At 36.1% G+C, this 15,680-nt stretch overlaps 1 protein-coding gene across 2 annotated transcripts; it reads left to right on the top strand.

Annotated features, from left to right (window-relative positions):
* Positions 1-2,279: 2,279 nt before the first annotated feature.
* Positions 2,280-11,970, top strand: LOC311298768 (signal transducer and activator of transcription 1-like). Of its 2 annotated transcripts, none has more exons than XM_084421995.1 (23): positions 2,280-2,401; positions 3,008-3,135; positions 3,228-3,372; positions 3,456-3,551; positions 3,850-3,939; positions 4,089-4,167; positions 4,302-4,396; positions 4,495-4,646; positions 5,299-5,457; positions 5,654-5,746; positions 5,839-5,898; positions 6,119-6,148; positions 6,498-6,588; positions 6,697-6,735; positions 6,805-6,888; positions 7,003-7,101; positions 7,189-7,324; positions 7,422-7,477; positions 9,681-9,775; positions 10,219-10,358; positions 10,476-10,664; positions 11,576-11,648; positions 11,747-11,970. In XM_084421995.1, the coding sequence occupies exons 2-23, from the start codon at positions 3,008-3,010 to the stop codon at positions 11,772-11,774; spliced, it is 2,157 nt and encodes a 718-aa protein (XP_084278121.1). In that variant the 5' UTR covers positions 2,280-2,401; the 3' UTR covers positions 11,775-11,970. The 2 variants fall into 2 exon arrangements, with proteins under 2 accessions (XP_084278121.1, XP_084278120.1); XM_084421994.1 differs by having other exon boundaries at positions 4,480-4,646; positions 11,747-11,913.
* The last annotated feature ends 3,710 nt before the right edge of the window (positions 11,971-15,680 follow it).

Genomic DNA, 15,680 nt, shown 5'->3' with positions numbered 1-15,680 from the left:
TCACTATTGTATTATTAGTAGTAGTAGTAGTAATAGCAGTTTACTAAATACCAACAATGTGCAGTCTTAAAATGCAATGTGTAATCTTTGACTAGGACATTGACTGGACATTGACTAGGAATTGTGATTATTGACATTTTGATGATGGAAATGTTGTTGAGTGAGCCAGTATAAAGCATGTTCCAACATGGGAAAGACATATTACCACATCCTTCCTAGCAGCATATGTGAAGTGTTTTCATTTTTCACAGTAATCCAGTCATTTTAAGATATATAGCAATATAACCATGTTCTCCTTTAGCGTGTGGAAGTGAATCAGAAAACTTCCATTAAAGTCTATTTCTAGATGATACATGGCATTTAAATTCAGACATTTTTTTTTCAGACACCTGGCTTTATACACTTGACTTTTGAGTTTGTGCAAATACGACGTTAAGTCTTTTGCATTCGTGCAACTAAATATGCCAACAATTTGACGTCTACTTCATTCCCTTAGTATATATGCTGATGTGGCAAATAGTGCTTATGTATAAGGGAAATGCTATAAAAAGCGGTTGACGGGCCTATATGAATCATAAGTTGATCATAATAAAGAGTTTCATTTCTGTAGCAATCCACACACCACTTTGCAGTACATTTTCATATACCTGTCATGTCTTAATATATTGGATAAAGTATTAAAACTATTAAACTCACAATTACAAGATAGAAATCATATTAGTTTTTATTTCTCGATATCACAATTAAGTGAACATATGGGCTATTTTTCATCAGTTTCACTACTTTGGACTGAGCCAATGTTTTGCCATGTCCAATGTTTTTAAAAATAAAGTATTATTAAAAAAATATGTCAGGTGTATTCAAAGGACATTGTTTTAACTGGTAATCAATGTATACGTATTTCCCATATCCTCTATTTCACTTTTCATTCTGTTTAACTAACAAAAAACAGCAACCTGTTAAGAAAACCCTTATTATTCTATTAAAATTGTAGAATAATAGCTTAAGAGATTTGTTACAACCTGGCCCAGTTCCTTAAAGGAGAAGTTCACTTTTAAAATGAAAATTCTGTCATCATATACTCACCTTCATGTTGTTTCAAACGTGTATGAATTTCTTTCTTCTGCTGAACACAAAGGAAGATATTTAGAAGAATGTCAGTAACCAGACAGTTTTTGGGTCCCAATGACTTCCATAGTATATTTTTTTCCTACTATGGAAGTCATTGGGACCCAAAAACTGTCTGGTTACTGACATTCTTCTAAATATCTTCCTTTGTGTTCAGCAGAAGAACACGTTTGAAACAACATGAGGGTGAGTATATGATGACAGAATTTTCATTTTAAAAGTGAACTTCTCCTTTAATGAAACATCCTCCAGGAGGTGACATCATTATAGTGGGAAAACAGCAAAGCATAGCGTATTTGGCAAAGGATTTGTGATATTAGTTGGTTTGTGTCACTGTAAAACTTTCATTCCTTTTTGATAAAATTACAGAAATTGTTATGTGGTCTTGATCATAGCATATTTTCATTCAAACTTTTTACAGAACTGCTTCCTAAAATTACAGCACAAACATTAATTTAATCAAATTTTAGCAACGTGCTGTGTAGGCACAGGTAACAACAGAATGGCTCGTTGTATCACATAAGATCATTTTAAATATCAGTGAAACAAACGTCGTATCTGTTCTTCTCCATGTCTGCCTATACATTTAAAACAGCACATTTAAAAGCCAAGGGGTCCCCAAGAAAACATCCAGTGGTATAGTATTATGATAGGGACCTGACGCAAATCCAAGTTTCGTTTCTCTGTTTAATTCCTGCATTCAGATCGTTTAGGTCTCGCTTTCTCAGAAAACGCGTGCTTGCCTTGCTGGCTATGCCATGAGTTTCACAACCCCCCTCCCTCCCTCCATCCAGACGGCAGCCTATCAGAATGAGATACTGCTCCACGGATGTGCTCCAAATGTCTTTTTTATTGGTTGAAGGAACTTAGCTATTTCTTATGAATGTTTATTTTAATAATGTATGTATGTATTTATTATTAATTTCTAGTGTGTCGCTAAGTTTCTGTTTTCTCAGCAGTTCCTATTCTGTAATCAAGGGAGGGCTGCGCTTCACTGGAACAGCCATTCGCTAAAGGGGCGCGGTTTAGTTCACGCACTAGAACGTTATTGGTTGTCATCACTAGGATATTTACATATGGTAATTACAGCATTCCGATTGGCCTATAATGACAGCGTGGGCTGTAACCTGCGTCAGTTTTTCATGCATAACCATTTGGGGGCTACTAAAGAGAATAAAAGTCTGAAGCAGAGACAGTTTAATCTACGTGTGTCTTGTCTACTTAGCCTGAGAAATACTGCTTTTGTGCCTTGACCCAACTTACATGTTGAAAGGTAATATTCTGTTACGTTGTCTACCGTTTTATCTGTGTTCGTTCTTGTAAAAGGTTGTGGGAAAACTGAATAATACTATAGCCTAATGTAATGTCATGTAATGTCATGTAAAGCAGTTTAGTTTACCATGGAATGAAACATCAGACATAATATAAATTCTTTTATTCTGTTACATACAGCTTTAAAACTAATGGATGTTAACTGTATGATAGAATAGAAGCATTTAATTAATCTCTAAAATCATATTTAGTCCTTTAATCTAACTCATGTCGTAAAAGGACAGTAATGAGTGTGAACGTCATCAAACCCTTGATTTTAAGTGGTTTTAATGGATGAGCACAGCACTAAAACTCTAATATTATTATTATAAAAAAAAACTTTTTATCAAAGTCTAATTTATAATTAAATATTATTACATTTGTGCATTTTTATAACGCATTTTATTTTATTAACTGTTATTTTTATTATTAGCTTAATGCCTAATGTTAACATAACTGTGCATAAAACAAGGTGTTAGGTGACTAACGTTATCACAGACAGGATGTACTATGTAAACAGTTATAGTATTACAGTATGTCATAATGGTTTGCGTTTTTATGTTTGCAGATGACGCTGTGGAACCAGCTTCAGCTGCTGGACTCTCTGTATTTGGAGCAAGTGGACCAGCTGTACGATGAGGCTTTCCCCATGGAGATCCGACAGTATCTCAGTCAATGGATTGAGAGTCATGACTGGTGAGATTTTTTGTAATTTCATATTTCATTTGATTTAGTAGCATCACGAATTGCTGAAAATAAAAATGTTTACGCATTATTATTGGTTGCAGGGAATCCGTTGCATGTAATGTATCCTTGGCCACCCTACGCTTCCATGAGCTCCTCAACCAACTGGATGAGCACTACAGCCGTCTCAACCTGGGAAACAACTTCCTCTTACAGCATAATATACGCAAAATTAAGCGTAACCTACAGGTGCAAAAAAAGATTACATTCAATTTAATTATTTTCATTATTCTAGAATGAAATGGTAATGGAAATTGATCATCTCCCATTAGGAGCACTTCCAGGAGGATCCTGTTCACATGGCTATGATCATAGCGAACACTCTGAAGGAAGAGAGAAAGATACTGGAAACTGCACTTAGTACACAAGTAAGACTTTTAGTCTTTCGTTGGTTGTAATTTGTTTTACAGTCCTGTTCCCCATGTACATACTATGTACTTATTATAGTGATAATAACTACGGTAGTAGGTACTAACCCTCAACCTACTCCTAAACCTAATCTCCTTAACCCATGTAGTTACCTTATATTACCCAAGACTTACTTGGATAAGAACACTAAGTTCACGTAAATGCACCTACTGTAAAATAAAGTGCAACTGTTGCGTCACAGCTGTCATTTCAAACTTGCACTTCTGTTGTCATTCATCTCTGTAATTTTGTTTTTAGGGTAAAGGTAACTCATCACAGGGGAATTTCATGATGGAACAACAAAATGATTTGGCCAATAAAATCAACAATTTGAAGACGAGCGTGCAGGTAAAACATCTCAGTGAATAATGACTAGGTTTTGGAGGTGATATTGAATCTTTTTGGGTCTTTACCACAAAAATGGCCCACATTTCCGAAAAACTATGTCTAGAAGTGACTACAATTTCACAAACTGTGGAATATTTGTCTCTCTATAGGAAATAGAACAGGACATTCAGGTTTTGGAGGACGTACAAGATGAGTATGACTTCAAGAGAAAGACCTTGCAGAGTCGAGGTAACAGATACATTCTTAGCATTTCGCCCTGGTATGATATCAGTTGACATTTTGGGATATCTGTTATCTGTTATTGGTTGGGATATCTGTTATTGGTCTGAATGAACAAATTATTTTTATTCTTATGGTTTCAGTGGAACTTGATATGAATGTCCAAAAAACAAAAGAGATCCTGCAGGAGGAAATGGCGATTCGACAAATGTTTATGGAGCTAAGCATGAAAAGAGAGGTAGGCCGAGATTGTGTTCACATCAGTGGGAATGTGTTTAATGTTGCCCTTTTCTTCAGTATCATTTCTTTTCTACAAAATAGCATATATGTGTGCAGGTGGCTATAAAGGAAATGGCTAATGTACTGACTCTAGCAGAGCAGATCCAGCACACACTCATATCAGATGAGTTACCCGAGTGGAAGAAGCGGCAGCAGATGGCTTGCATCGGTGGTCCGCCCAATGCGTGTCTGGACCAGCTGCAGAGCTGGTGAGAACCTCTCCAAATTACCTGTATTGCAAGCTGGAAACAAAATAATGGGTGCTTTCCAAACGGAAGGCTGGATCCTAGTAAGGCTGCTTATCTCGGCTGCCACGTCATCAAGCGCCACCGAAGGCCGTCTCGATTTGAAGAACCTTCGCTTCGCGTCCTTCATATAGCTCATTTTGAAGTGTATCCTCCGCGTCCTTAAATCACCCACAATCCATTGCACACATTCCAATTCACAAAGAACCGATGAAAAATGAGTAGGCATTGAGCTTGTCTGAGTTCATTATGAAATGTAAGGAAATATAATGTTAACTAATAACTTAATTTTGTCTGTCAGGAATTGATTGGATCGTTGTCATTTGCTATTGCTGTGATGTCATTGGAAGAGTTATTTTGATTAATGATTACATGAATTAAAATAAAATTATGATGTGTGCACAGATAAATCATTTATTATAAATACTGGAATGTTCCAATAATTTTTATTTTATGGTGACTTAAAGATTTTCTAGTTGATAAGTAAATCATTTTTATTATCAAATAATTCGCTGGAGATAATGAGCTTATATTGCCCGTATATTTGTTTTGGTGCTGTCCTTGGTACTGATGTATTATTTTTCTATAATTAGCTACTGCGTGAATTGTGCTGCAGGTTCACAGTGGTGGCAGAGTGTCTGCAGCAGATCCGTCAGCAGCTGAAGAAAGTTCAGGAACTGGTGCAGAAGTTCACCTACAACAACGACCCCCTCACTCTGGGCAAGAGCCAGCTGGATGAACAGGCACTTTCACTCTTCAAAAACCTTATATCAAAGTGAGACACAACACCGTAACTCTTCTTCCCTTTATATGTAGAGCACAAGCTGCAGAAAGACAAACTGCTGGTTATTGAAACGAGGATTTGTGGGTTTAAGGTTCACGGTGGAATATGAATATATCCTGTGGTTTACGTCACTTCTGAAAGATTATAGTTTTGAACAGGATGACAGCGGTTGTGACGTGTCTTTCAGTTCTCTTGTGGTGGAGAGACAGCCGTGCATGCCCACACATCCTCAGAGACCCTTGGTGATAAAGACGGGAGTTCAGTTCACAGTCAAGATTAGGTGGGTTCAATTTACAGTCACTGACGCTCTTATGTCACTCAATGTTGATGTGTAGCCAATATCCAATCTAAATATGTTTTATTATTTTGTAGATCACTAGTCAAACTCCCTGAACTGAACTGTCAACTGAAAGTAAAAGTCTCTATTGACAAGTAAGTCATTTCTATCTATCTATCTATCTATCTATCTATCTATCTATCTATCTATCTATCTATCTATCTATCTATCTATCTATCTATCTATCTATCTATCTATCTATCTATCTATCTATCTATCTATCTATCTATCTATCTATCTATCTATCTATCTATCTATCTATCTATCTATCTATCATCTGTGTATTCATACAGTATACTTGTTTTTCTCCTGTAGAGATTTAACAGAGAATGACACAGTAAAAGGGTACGTAAACTCGCCGAAACTCAGTTCAAATGTGATCTATTACTATAATATGATGTTTTGAATGAGCCGATGTATTTAGATATATAGCAAGCAGAGGTTAAAAAACATTTAATTGTGGCCCACACAACAACCACAAAAGCTTCTGCAACCCACATTTGAACAAGATTGCAATCCTGCAACTTACTATACTGTGCAGTATTACAGTGAGCAATGTAATTATAAAGCTTGAAATACATAATGACAAACTCTATTCTGTTTTGAATCAAATATTTTAATGGCTCACCATTAGCATTTTAATACATGCCACCAAAGCTCAAATAATCCAATTGTCTGTTTTCTAATGTCCTAGATGTAGAAAATTCAATATTTTAGGGACAACTTCTAAAGTTATCTACTTAGAGGAATCCAATGGATGTCTAGCAGCTGAATTTCGCCATTTGGTATGTTGTGGAAAACCCCAGGACAGAACGATAAGACATTATTGCACATCATAAATACATGTTAATGTCTGACTGAAAACCTATTGTTGCTCTCTTTTCTCCCCACAGCAATTAAAGGAAATGAAATGTAGCAACAGAACCAATGAGGTAGGCCATAAAACACATACATTGAAATGGATCATTATGAATGGCTGATGTTTTTTTCTTTTATTACAGACTTCTCTCATCATTTCTGAGGAGCTGCACTTACTTAAATTTGAAACTCAATTCATTCAGCCAGAACTATGTGTTGATTTATCGGTAAGGTACTCCGAAACATAGTTACAATGTCAATAGCATTTGGGTAGACAAGACATCTGAACTGTTGATCGGACCAGTAATTCTGACCTGACCTGTTTTATTGTGATCAAACAGAACATATCACTTCCTATTGTGGTGATCTCTCACGTGAATCAGTTACCTAGTGCCTGGGGCTCCATCTTATGGTACAACATGCTCTGCAGTGAACCCCACGTACGGCCGTTTCCCATCATCAGTGTTTTTGTCCTCTACTGATGCTTCCGTTCTGACTCTCGCCGTCCATCTCTCGCTCTCTCTCAGAATCTGACGTTCTTCTTGAATCCGCCACCAGTGAAATGGGAGCAGCTTTCGAAGGTCATAAGCTGGCAGTTTTCTTCTGTCACTAAACGAGCGCTGAACTCTGAGCAGCTGAGAACGCTGGCCGACAAACTTCTTGGTGAGTTTATTTATATTTTCTTATTTCTTGATAAAAAATATTATTTATATTTTCTTAATATATAGCACATTTTTTCAGATTTCGCATTTGTTTTCAGGTCATGAAGCCCAGGGTGACCCCGAGGGTCTCATTTACTGGAATACATTTTGTAAGGTAGGTTTATGGTCGTGACTGAAACAAAGACAGGAAAGTTGCTTTCGTTTTCTTTAACCGATCTCACTTTTGTTTGTTCCTCTGCTGTCAGCACATGATTTACTGATAAAACAAAACTTAGAGACAAAACTGAGACTGTGGAAGAACCTGATACCAAATAGAACAGCTGGGCTTTTAGAACTCGACACTAACTGAATATATATATAGTAGTCACCATTTGAAGTGAATCAAAACCTTTCATCAAAGTTACCCATGAATTTTAAACAATACCCGTTCTTGTCTTAGGACAACTTTGATTAACTTTTTTTTTATACATACAGGTGAAACATTCAAAAAAATTTAATATCGTGCAAAAGTTTGTGTATTTCAGTAATTCAAATTAAAAGGTGAAACTAATTTATTTAGTATATATAACGTATATATATATATATTATTTTATTATATTAATTTATTATATATATATATACAGTACCAGTCAAAAGTTTGGAAACACTACTATTTTTAATGCTTTTGAAAGAAGTCTCTTATGCTCATCAAGCCTGCAGTTAAAAAAAAAAAAAAAAAAAAATCATAATTATGAAATATTATTACAATTTAAAATAATGGTTCTCTTTTTTTAATATACTTTAATATGTAATTTATTTTTGTGATGCAAAGCTGAATTTTCATCAGCAAGTACTCCAGTCTTTGGTGTCTTATGATCCTTCAGAAATCATTCTAATATGCTGATTTATGATCAATGTTGGAAACAGTTGTGCTGCTTAATATTTTTTTATAACCTGAGATACTTTTTTCAGGATTATTTGATGAATAAAAAGTTAAACAGAACTGTTTTTATTTAGAATAGAAATCTTTTGTAACAATATACACTACCGTTCAAAAGTTTGGGAACAATAACAATTTTTTTTTAAAGAAATTAGTACTTTAAAGGGATAGTTCACTTTGAAATTAATTTTTGATATGTTTTAGCTTACCTCAAGGGCATCCAAGATGTAGGTGTCTTTGTTTCCGCAGTAGTTTCAATTTTGATATTTTTAGGTCAAACCGTTCTTGTCTGTCAGTCATATAATGCAGGTCTATGGTCACTGTCTCAAAACACAAGCACAGAGTCCAAATTAAAACAATTCCCCATCGTCCAAATGAAACAATTCCCCATCATAAGTAAACATTGTTTCATTTGGACGATGGGGAATTGTTTTAATTTGGACTCTGTGCTTGTGTTTTGAGACAGTGACCATAGACCTGCATTATATGACTGACAGACAAGAACAGTTTGACCTAAAAATATCAAAATTGAAACTACTGCGGAAACAAAGACACCTACATCTTGGATGCCCTTGAGGTAAGCTAAAACATATCAAAAATTAATTTCAAAGTGAACTATCCCTTTAATTCAACAAGAATGCGTTAAATTGATAAAAGGTGATGGTAACGATTTATATTGTTAGAAATGTTTTTATTTTGAATAAATGCTGTTTTTATGAATAAATGCTGTTAACGTTTTACTCATCAATGAATCCTGAAAAAAGAATTCCAAAAAAAAATATTAAACAGCACAACTGTTTCCATCATTGATAATAACTGAGTATCAAATTATCATATTAGAATGATTTCTGAAGGATCATAAGACACCAAAGACTGGAGTACTTGCTGATGAAAATTCAGCTTTGCATCACAAAAATAAATTACATTTTAAAGTATATTAAAAAAGAGAACCATTGTTTTAAATTGTAATAATATTTCATAATATTAGTGGTTTTTTTTTATTTTTTTATTTTTTTAACTGCAGGCTTGATGAGCATAAGAGACTTCTTTCAAAAGCATTAAAAAAAGTAGTGTTTCCAAACTTTTGACTGGTACTGTATATAAAACATATACTTTTCGGAGGGCCGACATTTCTGTATTTAAAATCCTTTTTTTGATTGATTTGATGTAATATTCAAATTTTCTGAGATTTTGAATTTGGGGTTTTCATAAGCTGTAAGCCATAATCATTAAAAGTATAACTTTTGCACAATATTCAAATTTTCGATTTTCACCTGTATACACACATACACACACTCACACACTCACTCACACACACATATACATATATACTGTGTAATAAAAATTGTCAAGGCCATACCATATCCACTTGCTTTATCTAATCAAATAGAGGTAGTATAAATGAAATAATAAAATAAACTTGTGTGTTTTCACCTAGATATCTCCTAATGAGAGGGGTCTAGCGTTCTGGCTGTGGATGGATGGAATTCTGGACCTTATTAAAAAACATCTGCTCAACATCTGGAATGATGGGTAAGAGTTCCATCATTATTATTATTATTATTATTTAATTCCAATTCTAATTTCAGTTTGAAATGAATTAAAGTCAACACGAATTCTACATTCACCCCATTTTCTTTATTAATATATCTTTCTGCTCTTATTGTGTATGATTCAACAGTCTGCGTTATTCCAAATAAAACAAATTGCGGTAACACTTTATTTTACAGTGGCATTGTTACATGTAGCTACTATAGTAATAACTATAAATTATGCATAATTACATGCAACTAAGCTTAAACCAAACCAAACCCTAATCCTAACCCTATAGTAAGTACATGTAGTTACAGTACTTAAATGTACAATTACAGTGTAACAATGACAAATTTCATTCACATTGAAATTTGATGGATATTTTTATTCAATGCCACAAGCTGCCAAAAAACTTTATTTTAATTTCTCATAACAATATGCAGGTATATTATGGGGTTCATGAGTAAAGGGAGAGAGAAGGCTTTGTTGATAGACAAACTCCCGGGCACGTTCCTCCTGCGCTTCAGTGAAAGCTGTCGAGAAGGAGGAATCACCATCACATGGGTGGAGCATTCACAGGACGGTGTGTGCTGGTTTGAACTGAGTATTTTATAATCTTTTTTTTTTTTTACAATAATAGTGTGCATCTGGCAGTCTTTTACTGCACGTGAATGAGTATCAACATGTGTGTAAATTATAGGTAAACCTAAGATGCATTCGGTGAAGCCCTACACTAAATCAGATCTGGCGAACATCTCTTTGCCTAACGTCATCCGGGACTACACCCTCACTGCTTCAGAGGAGGTTCCAGTGAATCCCCTCGTCTACCTTTACCCAGACATCCCAAAAGATGACGCCTTTGGTCGCTACTATAGCAGCTCTTGTGATGGTAGATACTCGTCCATTCATTCATTCATTGAGTAAAAAGAGGGGTAAGACATGAGTGTAATACATCATGTGGCCAAGATTATGATGCAGATCTCATGGGTGCAAAAAAACATCACTGTATAACACAAAAGTTATATTTTAGTATATTTTAAAGGGATAGTTCACTCAAAAATTCTAATTCCATCATTATTTACTCATCCTCGTGTCATTCCAACCCCATAAGCCTTTGTTCATCTTCGGAACACAAATTAAGATATTTGTAATGAAATCTGAGTGATTTCTGTCCCTCCATTAAAAGTCTATTCACCCAAAACTCTGACACTTGAAAACATTCATAAAGAGATGGTACAATAAATCCATATGAACCAAGCAGTTTAATCCAAGTCTTCCGAAGAGACACGATCGCTTTATATGATGAACAGATTTAATCTGATCAGCAAACAATGCTTACAGCATTTAAGTTTGCATATCTCTCAGGTTTCATTAAAAATATTAATTTGTGTTCAGAAGATAAATAAAAGTCTTTTTTGGAATGACATGAGGTTGAGTAAATGATGACATGATTATCATTTTTGGGTTAACTAACCCAAATTAATATATTACAGCACATTTCTCTTCTAACTGTATATATATTCTTACAGTATATAGTGTCCACAAATATATAGTCACACTTAACAATGAATTTCATTGCATTAAGAAACAAAATATTGAACCAAGTTCCTTTTTTTTTTTTTTTTATGAGAGAGCACAAGCACTTTTTTCAAGCAAAATGGTTGACAAAAAAAATGTGTTTGATCTGAAGAAAATAGATGTAAGTGGAACTGTGTTCAAAAGCATTTTAGGACCACTGTATGTTAGAGACCACGTGTTTTGTCAATATCGACGTACCTTACATGTTCTTTTGTCCATCAGATTCAGAAGAGATGGAGATAGACAAACCCATCAAACCATATATAGACAGACGCATGATTTCTGTGTCAGAAAAGTAAGCAATTACTTTTCCTTACTTTCTACTCTCTTTTTTATATGTGTATTTCTGTGTCTGAAAAACTATATTCATGTTTTATTTATCCATATTTTTAGCCCTGTTTCAAGACTCCAAAAGTGTTGAGCACATCAAGGCAACGCTGGTTTGAGGAACGTTTCTCCACCGATGCATCTAAATTTAATCCAGGTTTTTCGGGGAAGAAAATGATCCTGTTTCTCGAAGTACTGCATCTGTTACAACTATAATGAACGATGGAAACAGATAGTGATACCCAAAGGATTCATCTTTGCACAGATCTTCTCTCTACTAAATTAGTCATAAAAATATACTACATTTATTCTCCACTTCTTGATGAAAAGGAGCCATTTTCTTTTGTCAAATTACAGAATACATTTACAGCTAAAACAGTGTAATCCTATTTCTTTATATATATATATATATATATATATATATATATATATATATATATATATATATATATATATATATATATATATATATAAAATGTGAACATATGGTCAAGATATGGTCAAGAAACTTGCATTTTGTTGTCACTGAGAATGTTTGTAATAATTATATTTAGTGTGTGTGTACCAATCTCTCATGCTAGATATTGGCATAATGAATACATGCAAATACTCTGTTTCTGCTAAGGCATTTGTTTGAGAAAAACCTCCTCTCTTTTGTGAAGTATGTATTTATTTTTGCACATCAAAAAACCTTTACTGTATATACCATTGCTTTAATTGCACAAACACACACACTGATTTCAGTCAGCCAGATACAGTCTAACAGAAATAAACAACAACCGCCCCTCTGCAGTCAGTCACTGCTTCAAATCCAAGCTGTCATTATTTTGTGATCTATTTTTGAACATTAGACAGTTTTACATAATGTGAAGAACTAATAAAGACTATTACATGCTTTTTATTCATGTAGTTTGAACGTTGTTGTTTTTTGTTTCTCAACAGTGGGTTCTCTCATACTATGGAAGCATATGGGTAGCAATATTCAATTTGAAATGTAATATTCAAAATGACAGTGCAATATGTAAAATGGCAATGCATTTCTGTATTTACATTTACATTTGCCCATTACATTTGTGCAACGTTTGGTGCAAAATGAAAATGAAAATTCAATTATATAATTTACATTTGCCATTTCATGCACTAGTTTTAATATGTAAACTGAATACATATTTTAACACTTTATAAGTTGCAAAATTAAAATGAAAATGTATTACAGATATGTTTAACATGTTCAAGCAAAAACTGTAGCAAAATGATCATTTAAATGCAGTTTTTCTTAATTGCATTTACACTCACAGTTAAGACACTTGCGATTGCATTTACATTAAATGTCCCGCAATTAATGAAGCAAATTTCAATGTGCAAATTGAAAATGCATTCCGAGCCGATCACTCCCCGCCCCCTCCCACCCTGTCAATCTCTGCGTGAGTTGGCCCCGCCCACACCCAATGCAAAACGTCGGCAAAATCAATATTAACCAACTGCAGAACCGCAGAACCATACGTCATAGCAGTGTGAGGATGACAGCGCCAGCCTAACGGTCTGATGCCGGAAGTGGGCGGGGTAAAAGCATCTAAGGGGTGGAGATGGGTAGGTTTAGGGGTGGGTTTAGGGATCAGGGGGTGGAGATGGGTAGGTTTAGGGGTGGGTTTAGGGGTCAGGGGGTGGAGATGGGTAGGTTTAGGGGTGGGTTTAGGGATCAGGGGGTGGAGATGGGTAGGTTTAGGGGTGGGTTTAGGGGTCAGGGGGTGGAGATGGGTAGGTTTAGGGGTCAGGGGGTGGAGATGGGTAGGTTTAGGGGTGGGTTTAGGGGTCAGGGGGTGGAGATGGGTAGGTTTAGGGGTGGGTTTAGGGGTCGGGGTGGAGATGGGTAGGTTTAGGGGTGGGTTTAGGGATCAGGGGGTGGAGATGGGTAGGTTTAGGGGTGGGTTTAGGGGTCAGGGGGTGGAGATGGGTAGGTTTAGGGGTCAGGGGGTGGAGATGGGTAGGTTTAGGGGTGGGTTTAGGGATCAGGGGGTGGAGATGGGTAGGTTTAGGGGTGGGTTTAGGGGTCAGGGGGTGGAGATGGGTAGGTTTAGGGGTGGGTTTAGGGATCAGGGGGTGGAGATGGGTAGGTTTAGGGGTGGGTTTAGGGGTCAGGGGGTGGAGATGGGTAGGTTTAGGGGTCAGGGGGTGGAGATGGGTAGGTTTAGGGGTGGGTTTAGGGGTCAGGGGGTGGAGATGGGTAGGTTTAGGGGTGGGTTTAGGGGTCAGGGGGTGGAGATGGGTAGGTTTAGGGGTGGGTTTAGGGATCAGGGGGTGGAGATGGGTAGGTTTAGGGGTGGGTTTAGGGGTCAGGGGGTGGAGATGGGTAGGTTTAGGGGTCAGGGGGTGGAGATGGGTAGGTTTAGGGGTGGGTTTAGGGGTCAGGGGGTGGAGATGGGTAGGTTTAGGGGTCAGGGGGTGGAGATTGGTAGGTTTAGGGGTGGGTTTAGGGATCAGGGGGTGGAGATGGGTAGGTTTAGGGGTCAGGGGGTGGAGATGGGTAGGTTTAGGGGTGGGTTTAGGGATCAGGGGGTGGAAATGGGTAGGTTTAGGGGTGGGTTTAGGGGTCAGGGGGTGGAGATGGGTAGGTTTAGGTATGGTATATGTAAGGTGGATATGTATGGTATGCGGTTCCGGCATCAGACTGTTAGGCTGGCGCTGTCGTCCTCACACTGCTATGACATATGGTTCTGCGGTTCTGCAGTCAGACCTATCGCAATTGTTTTTACGTCGTTTGTGCTGGAAATTTTTTTTTTTGTGCTGCTTCGGTTTTTTAGATATTAAAGGAATATTTGTAGGTCATTCTGAGGTTGCCCAGCACCCACATGCTCCAAATAAAACAGTCTCGGTTGTTTGTGCTGGTTAAAGTTTTGTTTGTGCTGCTTCATTTAATTACAGGTGATGACGTAATCAGCCACCCCCTGCTCCCACATTCAGCCAAAAAACTCTTGTTTGTGCTTCGGTTTTTAAAATATTAGACACTGAATTATAGACGATGACGTCACCAGACACCCACCCCTCCCAAATTTTTTCTTTTTTTCTTTTCATTTTACACCAAACGTTGCACACATGTAATGGAAAATGTATATTTAAATACAGAAATGCATTACAATTTTACATATTGCATTGTCATTTTACATATTGCATTGTAATTTTGCATATTACATTTCAAATTGAATATTGCTACCCATATGCTTACATATTTTTCATCCACCATCTTACCAAAGCTTAAAGATAAAGTATGTAGTATGTTCGTCTGAGGCCACTAGTGGCAACAAACAGAACTGCAAAATGAAACTATTTTTTTTTTTAAATGCAACGAATTAAAAGACGCTTATCTTTTAATGAAGAATTACTTAACGCTCACAACGTGCCACAGGTAAATTTATAATGGTAAATTAGAAAAGGTTACGTTGAACTTTCAAGCAATCATAACAAATAGAAGCACTTTTTTTTTTTTTTTTTTTTTTAAAGGAAATACTTAAAAAAATAAATGTAGTGTTTTTTATTTATTTATTTTGCATTACACAATAAACCCAAATAAGTAAACCATATCATGTGATAACATGTCAGTATCTGTAATTTCCTCTATTAATTTGTCCAGTTTCTAGTAGTGTCTAGGCTTGTGAAAGTTGCATTTTATTCTGAGCATGCATATCTTGACTGAAATAACTTCCTGCATGGTATAGCGTAACAAAACCAAGCAGGACTTCTTACAGGTGCACTACTTTGCTCTTTGTTCTGCAATATTGTATTAAAGATACAGTATATTTATAATAATTTTATTTTGTGTAGCATGTTTATATTTCTCGCACTAGGAGCACTTAAATGAGGACATTGTTTACATGGCTACGATCGTATCCAACACCCTGAATGAGGAGAAGTCACTTGTTTTTGTCAAGTAAGTTATTCATACCTTTTAATATACTGGCATTCGTCGAAGTACGTCTAATAAGAAATTGACTCATCACAGGAG

This window comes from Rutilus rutilus, assembly GCF_951802725.1.
Source record: "Rutilus rutilus genome assembly, chromosome: 10".
NCBI lineage: Eukaryota > Metazoa > Chordata > Actinopteri > Cypriniformes > Leuciscidae > Rutilus > Rutilus rutilus.
The sequence above is the reverse complement of the archived record's forward strand: the minus strand, read 5'-3'. Positions and strand labels throughout refer to the sequence as shown.

Excerpts from the sequence above, each read along its gene's own strand:
- LOC311298768 (XM_084421994.1), top strand. The coding sequence starts at position 3,008 with ATGACGCTGTGGAACCAGCTTCAGCTGCTGGACTCTCTGTATTTGGAG. Across the intron at positions 3,136-3,227 it reads TGGATTGAGAGTCATGACTG|GGAATCCGTTGCATGTAATG; the intron begins GTGAGATTTTTT and ends TATTGGTTGCAG. Across the intron at positions 4,168-4,301 it reads AAAGACCTTGCAGAGTCGAG|TGGAACTTGATATGAATGTC; the intron begins GTAACAGATACA and ends TTATGGTTTCAG.